At 37.0% G+C, this 8363-nt stretch overlaps 1 protein-coding gene across 1 annotated transcript in view; it reads left to right on the top strand.

Annotated features, from left to right (window-relative positions):
• The first annotated feature begins 1191 nt into the window (after positions 1-1191).
• CFAP99 (cilia and flagella associated protein 99) overlaps positions 1192-8363 on the top strand; it is a 57253-nt gene continuing 50081 nt past the window's right edge. Inside the window, exon 1 of the mRNA XM_035898648.1 lies at positions 1192-1311. Within this exon, the coding sequence (XP_035754541.1) occupies positions 1192-1311 (120 nt within the window). The remainder of the gene's footprint in view (positions 1312-8363) is intronic.

The raw sequence follows: 8363 nt of genomic DNA on the forward strand, positions 1-8363 counted from the left end.
GCTGGACTTTTTTTTTTTTTAATTGGACATTTTGTCTTGATCACACCAGGTAACTAAACACCTATACTGAGCATAATCACAGCCAAATTCTTTTTTTTTTTTTTTAAGAGTTTGAGGTTAGTAATTAAAAATGCTACTTAAACAATGATTATTGAGGTTGATAGTGCTGAAAGGCAGGGTACAAAAACACTGTATCTGGAAATGTTGTGATATCCTTTTAAAACAAGAACTGAATTATCTTTACCACAGTGGGAATGAATCATCTTGATCAAGCATTCTTTTCTAGCATCAGAATATAATGATATATAAAATACAAGAACGATTTTCAAAAATACATTTTTATTGTCACCATGGAAAATTACTTCTGTGTTCAATTTTACCCAATGCTAAACCAGATTAATGACTTTCAGCCCTGATCATTACTATTATTGGTCTTTCATATACAACAACATATGCATGTGTATAAGCAAATGAATTATAGTTCTTGTCATGCGAACATAAAAATCAAGGTATCCAGTTCTGCAAACTCTCAAGCATATGAGTAAGACATCATTTGAGGGAGATGTAATCCAGCCATTTCACAAACAAAGCATCAAGCATAAAAAGTACCCAACTGCTGTGCCTTCAAAAGCCTTGACAGTGGCCTAGGGTACCGATGTGTTGTGATCACTGCCCAGCTTGCTGACCAACACTGTCTCATTGCTTCCTTGTAATTCCACTCCGTTCCTATTCTTTTGTGGGTTTGGAAAAATAGCCTATTAATAGCAACATGTGATAAGATTTAAGACTAAAATTTTGCTTTCATTTGCATCTCACTGGGAAGAGAAATGCATTCAATAGGACCTGGATAGCACACGTGCAAAGAATCATGCTTTTCTCTAGTATTATCTTTAATTATATTTCGTCAAAAAACCTGATAGAAAAAACATTTCAGGTATCATCCTAAGGATCTTTTGAGACACTGGCAGAATAAGAAATATGTAATTATGTCTTGTATTTTATTGATGTTTGTACTGTATTCTCATTTCTCCTGTTAGCTGTTCTGAGTAACTGTGATTTTGAAAGCTTGACCTAAATGTTCTCTTCTACATTACTGCAGTATATCTTCTCTATGAGCCTATCAACATACATTATGCTACAACTGAAGGAGGCATGAAAAATTAATGATTTACTATATTTATAGGATTCTCCATGGTGAAGATGGTCAGCCATGGAAAACATGTTGCAATAATAGTCCAACAGCTTAACAAATTTAACCCTGAAAATCAGAGCGTGGAGGATTTCTTGAATGAATCAGCTAAGATGTTGCAGGTATATTATGTTTCAGTTCATCTTACATAGCTTACTGTGTTTTACTAGCTGATTTTAAACATAGACACCTGTTTTCTAACATGTTGTTGTAACTTTCATAGATTTTTCTTACAGTGACGTTTTTCATTTATGACTAAAGTCCAAATTTCTTACGGTTATCACCAGAAAGCAAGGGAGTAAAGATCAGAGGCGTTGAATAACTGCTTGGGTAGCAACAAAAGAGAGGGAAAGCAACAACTTCCTAAAATGGATCTGACAATGATAGGAAAAGCTTCTCTTCCACTCCTGACTAAGCTATTTTGTAGCTTCCTATCTCCTTTTCTCCTTCCAAATGAAAGTTCCTGTCAGCAGCACCCATTTTGTATATATGAATGCAGTTCAGAAGCTGACTCACAGGAACAGATATTCTTGCTTTGAGGACATAAGTGACCATCAGGATGGTGGGATAAAAGGCAAGTGACAGTAAATCAACTACCTGATTTTAATCTAATATTACAAGTAATCAGATCAAGATTTGCTGATATGTAACCCTACTGACTGAAGCAGTCCCCATCCTTTCCTGACCATAGTCTGTCACCTCTTCCCATCTCTTTGTCCTCAGTGCCACCCTGACTTGTGCTGATGCAGCTACAGGATTGAATCAGCTTTAGAAAATCACTAAGGGAAGGCAGTAGTATTGTTTAGACTGCTATTGTCTCTACGTGCTGTGTATTATCAAACTACATTGTCAGAGCCCTGATTCCACACTGCCATGTAGCTCAAGTGCTCCTTTCCACTTCTGACAATAAGGTCTAAACCACTGCTATTCCAGTGAGACAGTCTTTTACATTGATTTTGCATAAACACAAATGACTACAAGAATATAAAACTATGGAGGTGTGATATGAAAATCAGAGGCTGAGGCAGTGGATCCATACTCATTTCTCAGGTGTTTGCTTTCTTAAATAGTTTCCACTCAGGGTCCTAGTTTCTGCCACTGCACTCCTGCCTTGTAGTACTGGCATAACTCCTTGCGCATTCATATGCCAAATTACATCAGGGAACTGATCCAGTTTCAAAATAATCATTTTTCACTGGGCAGAGAGCAGGTACATTCAGCTGCCACTGCTGCCAAAGCAAACACTTGTAAAAATTAATATTCAGATCATTGTTCTTCTCAGCCCAGGAAAGGTGATACAGAGACAAAAGAAGCAGTAACTCCGCTAGAGAAACATGAACCTTAAGTTTCATAATAAACCCTTTCAAAAAGGGAAGAACAGTGAGGATAGCTGATGCCAAAGATAAGGCAGAATCTTTCTCTGGGATAGTTTCAGTTCACTCACTATATAATATTTTTGCTGTGAATTTATCCAAGAAAGTAAAAAGATCTATGTTTATATAAATTCAGCTTTGTTTCAGCACCAAATAGGTGATTATAATTCATCATGGAAAATTCACTTCACTTCTTTCTTTTCTATTTCATAATAGGCATACGATCCTAAAAGTATTGTAGCTTTTTTGTATATGTGATTTCCATGTATACACTTGGCCACTTACCAATTAGCCAGTATTAACTGACCCGTGCAGAAACTTCCTCCAGTTTGTATCCTGATTAACACCATGACTTTAAATCACAGACTAGATTCAAGCCTGTATGTCTCATGCTAACAGCATGACAAATAGCAAACCTAGTGTTGTGTACTACTGACCAGACAAAAATCAGGAGGGTCATATTCCAAGAGCACAAATCTAAACAATGGCAAGACACAGCTCTCTTTATATTTATTTACTACCTTAAGTATGCAGTGTATCAGGCTTGACTTTTCTACAAGTTACTGTCTTCTATTCTATTAAGCTTTTCTAATTGCTTAATTAGTTTTCCATCCCCTAAAACTACAGTCAGATTCCAGTCATTATCAACACTGTATGTTTCATTCATGTTATGTATCTTTATCATATTTGGATGTTCTATAGTCTTTATGTCCTTCTAATATGATACCTGTGGTGTCTTGTTTAGTTCTTTGATAACCTGTTGATGACCTACATAACATATGCTTGTTAGCCTAATTGCCCAGCTGTTCATGGTTGTTCCTGGTGAAACCAACAATTTTGAGCTAGAGTATTTCTCTCAAAATAAAAAGACAGCACTTACAGGTCATTCCAGAAAAGGGAGTTCAGTACCCCAGCAGCGGCTCTGCCAGGCTGTGGGAGCCTCTGGGGATGCCAGTATTGTCAAGTGCAAGATCCTGGAGATAAGTACCTCTGAGAGCCATACATTCTCACCTGAACTACAAGGAGCAGATAGCAAAGGACATTTTGCAGAGCAAAATCTCTGTCAGAATGAAGTAGGTTTTGAAGAACAATATAAATGCTTGTAGGAGCTGATCGAAAGTAAATAAAATTACTTGTTTGGAAATCTAATAAATGAAACAAGGAGATGGGCATCCTTGGCTGATCAGAAGTGGGGGATGACATCAATAAAGAATAAGAGATAACAGGTAGGATGGAATGGAGTTGTGAAGCATCTTGACAGCAAAGACAGGCAGCTTTCCTTCTACGCGCTAGAATCAACTGTGAGATGCTAGGTGGAGTAAGTGGGTCAAAACAATGGACTAGCAGAACCATCCTAACAATAGAATTCCAGATAGTTGATAGACACTACCTTTACATTTTTAGCTATGAGGTGATAGGTAAATACTATTTGAAACCTACTGTTCAAAAAGAGCGAAGGAGATATGCACATAGACTGGTTATGACATCCTGGAGAGCAGTCTACGTGAAACATGACCTATGAAGTTACGGGCTTGACTGACAGGCAGGGCGGCAATAGTACCAATAATTGAGGAAAGAAGTAGCATGGGAACGCTGAAGTTTTGTTTTAGCATTGTTGAAATTCAGCTGACAACAACAACAGGAAATGTCACAAAGGGAGACCAGCAGTTTAGACTGTAGTTTAGGGTTCTTATTTGTGTACATGATAAATGTGAATATGTTATGAAAGGAAGCTGGATTTAGTCCTAAGGGAGTGAGTCTGGAAGGCACAATCTGTCTTGATCAAAATATCCCTGTCAACAATTTACCAGGGGCGTAAGACCATTCTTGTGGGAATCCTTGCAAATTAAAGCAGTAAAAATGTCTGGCAAAGGGAGGCACAGGAAAAGAAGTGAAAGTGGGCAAGCAAATATATGTTAAAATGAAGGACTTTACAATATGAATATATAAACAAAGAGGTATAAAATCCAAAGGGTCAAAGCCGTAGGGTGAAAATATACCAGCTACTGTGAATAACTTGCTTTGCAAATGATAGCAAAAAAAACCTGGTAGATTTCCATATTTGATCTTTTACTAAGTATAGAATTGGTCTTTGCTGAATATTCTGCTCAAAATCCAACACAACATTTCCGTTGGTTTCACTGTGCTGCTGCAAAGGTGACACAATCCAGAAGTTTGCATAATAACTCTTCAGCAAGATCTGTAGGTGCTCTAATTTTACTTACATGTAAAGTTAGATAAATAATTACAACAAAACCAAAAATATATGATTGTGTGAAATAATAATAGTATATTTTGCTCTTTCATAAAGACTGTGTAGAAATTTTTATGTTTTGGCAGTTTGCAATGGTTGGGAAATGGCTGTACTGTAGAGGTTTGGAATACTCTGCTAGCCAAATACTGGGCAGATGGAAGAGAAAGATAAACTGGGTTCTGTTCTAAGCTCCATCATCTTTCTATCCCTGCTCTTTCTCTTACTCACCCCTGAAGCTCCAGTTTCATTTCTTCATGTTGTCAATTCCAGTGCTATTGTCACTGTCCAGCAAGTCCTGCTCGCCTCTTTGGTTTTGTTCTGGTCATGTCAAAGTTCTTGCACATTCAGTTCCAGTCTCTACCTTACCTAAATGGAATCAGAAATATCTCTCTCCAAACGGAAGCCCACAAGAGGCAGATGTCACAGAGAAGATAAGCGAGACAGACTCCATTCTATCAGTTTGAGCTCCCAGACTGACACAGCATGGTTTGTCCCAGTCTCATCCTGTATCCTAGTGAACACTCTGCGTGCCCTGGGCTGGATGTGGTAAGGGCACACAGAATCTTCAGGGGAGCTTACTGCTACAGTATAAATTCACAGAAAACACATGCAAATGGGTATTTTTCACTTGGCAAAATGTGCATGGCTTTTCATAAGAAAACCAAAAGGCAAAATTTGTAAGGCATTGCTTGGCCCCCATGTGCCACTGAAAATACATCCTTAACTGTTTCCCTGCATTTGTTTTGCAACTACTTACTATTTCCAAATAGCTAGTTAAAAAACTGAATATTTGACAACTTCCTATCAAATATCAGTTCCTTGTATCAGACCGTGTGAGTCACTCTCATCTTGTTCCCCTTGAATAGCACGGGAGAGTGAGTATCCATTAACTGCAACAGGAGCATAAGCAACCTCTTGATTATTATTATTTTTATTTCTCAATGCATCTTTATAATTTTGTTTAAATATCAGTGTTCCCATCTGAACATATTCTCTCACTGTAGGAAATAGTGTCTCGAGCTTTGAGAGAGAAATCTGTTTGGAAAACATTTGGGTGTATAGTCTGCTTCCAAGTATATTCCAAGAGTGACCACCCAAAGTCAGAAGCATTACTCTGTACTTATACTGGCGTAAATGAAATAAGTAGTGGGCCATCTTTATTTGTAAAGAAATGATGGCACTAGATACTGCTAGCAAGAGTTATGTTTTTCTAGCTGTATGTGGGGTGTATCTTTACACAGTCCATTTACAGTAATGGTGGCCACACATCTAGTCCCTGTGTACTGCTTTGAAAAAGCACCTATCTTTCCCTGCATTTTCGCAATTGAGGTAGATCAAGCAGATAACATATCCAGTAACCCTTGGGATAAATTTTTCCTTTTCACTTATTGCACTTTGCAGACACTCAGGATTTCAAGATACAGACAGGGAATCAGAAAATTAGTGCTAAAGGAACAGAAAGTGAATTTTAAAGAGCAGAGGTAAACCATTACTTTGACAGTAGTTCAGTTCTGCCTGATCTACTATGTATAAAGATGGAGTCTTCTTTTGCTGTGATGGAAATGTATAAATAAATTGCCAAGTGTCAGGTGGCTAATAGTGTTCAAAACCAAGGTGACAAGAGAGAACATAATCTCTACAAGGCCCCTCAGGAAGCAGGAGAGAAAGACATGTCCCAGTCTCGGTTCCTATCTTCCAACTCCTTGTTCACACTTCTATATACAAGCGGAGTTCAGGAAACTTACTGATTATTAGCCTCCTGTTTTTAGAGAAATACAAATGAAATATGCTAAGGATTTTTAGTTCTTGAATAGTGAGACATAAATAAGATGGTTTCCTTTAATTAGAATGTTATGATCAAAATTAGTCTAGAGGTGATTCTGTGTTAAACTCCATGCATTTTATTTCTGCAACATGTGAATTTTGCATCATAAAAAGCATTTCTGTTTGTTGTTCTCAGTGAATGATCAGACTTGATTTTCTTCCAGGAAGAAAACTATGCTTTGACTTGTAATTCAGTTGTTCACAATCTTCGTGTCTATTGTATTGTAAGTTATGATGTTTATAACATAATATTGGACTTGTTTTTCCCTGCAAATATTTGCAGTAAGAACATAGGTTCGTTAGTCATATGATGGGTGATTCCCAGTTGCAACAAACAAGTCTTCACCTTCAGTCATGAAGAATCATATTATGTCCCTCAAACCTCTTACAAACAAATAATGAGTGCAAATAAATGTTTTTGCTTCAATAATGTGACCTTGTTGCTATTAACACAGAATTCAATTTGAGTTATCCTGAATAACATACTAACTTAAAATAATTCTTTAAGCCTATCTCAGTTCTTTAAATTATTAGTATTCGCATTCAAATGTACATCGCTATTTCTGTTGTTCTTCATTTGAATGCCAGACTACTTCTCCTTGTTTATCTTCCTAAATGCTTTTTAATACTCTTTTCATCAGATTGATGCCTTCCAGATAATATCTTCATTCTTGTGTACTAACCCCCCTTCTTTTTAGTAAGCATTCTTCAATTAAATCTATCAAAAATTATCCATATCCAGGGTGATCCTTCATCCAGTGTATATTGTACAGAAGGATATTGTTTCATCAGGTCATTTATAGAAATGGACTGCATCTGTTAATTTTGAAAAAAGATTAAGTTTTGTACCTAACTGAAGCATCCCAGGCATTTTTTCTTCCTTGTGACTGTTAGAATAAAGCTTTTGCTATGATAGCAAGAGACAGATTTTGACACAGAAGTTACCATGCAATGTTTGTGCCTTTATCTATGCAAATAACTCACTTTATTTTCAGTGGAATTACTTGCTTAAATTAGAGTTGCAGGATCAGACCCATCATATTGAGCTTTATAAATCCCATCTACTGAACAGCTTACTTCTGTAAAATCATGTATTGGGTTTGTCCAGCCAGGGTCAAACCAGCACAAATCAGAACTGCCACCCCAGATTCACTGGTTTACTCCTTTATCCCTCTCATGTTGCTAGCAAGATGAACCTGTTTATGAGCTTTCCATTTCGCAAGAACATGGTGTAATTTGGCATAACTCTTCATAGTTCTCATTTGCATTGGTTCAGCTGTGTGTCTCACACATGCCCACTCAACTGTGAGTAAAATCCCCAAATGTCAAAAGTCATAGATTTAGTTTTAAATATGAAAATAATGTAATGCAAGATTATTTTGGTACATGTGGTGAAAAAAAATCCTACTAAATTACACAACTTAATTTGTGTTATTAGTTACTGACATAAATGCAGATTAGGATCTTTCAAAGGAAAGGATGGAATTGGATTTTTCTGCAATGTCCTGCTCATGTGATTTAATGTTAAGTACAAGGGAAAATAACGTTAACCGTACCTCTTCAAGATGGTCAGCATTATCACATGAAGATGAAAATACTAGGTTCTGACTGCAACATAGACTGTAAATAGTAGAAGCAGGACACTCTCCTGCTTATATCTTAGAGATCCCAGGGGCTTTTTCCCCACTGGAATTACTGGAAACATTTTCACTGACTTCAGAGG

This window comes from Egretta garzetta, unplaced genomic scaffold, assembly GCF_000687185.1.
Source record: "Egretta garzetta isolate BGI_Z169 unplaced genomic scaffold, ASM68718v1 scaffold107, whole genome shotgun sequence".
NCBI lineage: Eukaryota > Metazoa > Chordata > Aves > Pelecaniformes > Ardeidae > Egretta > Egretta garzetta.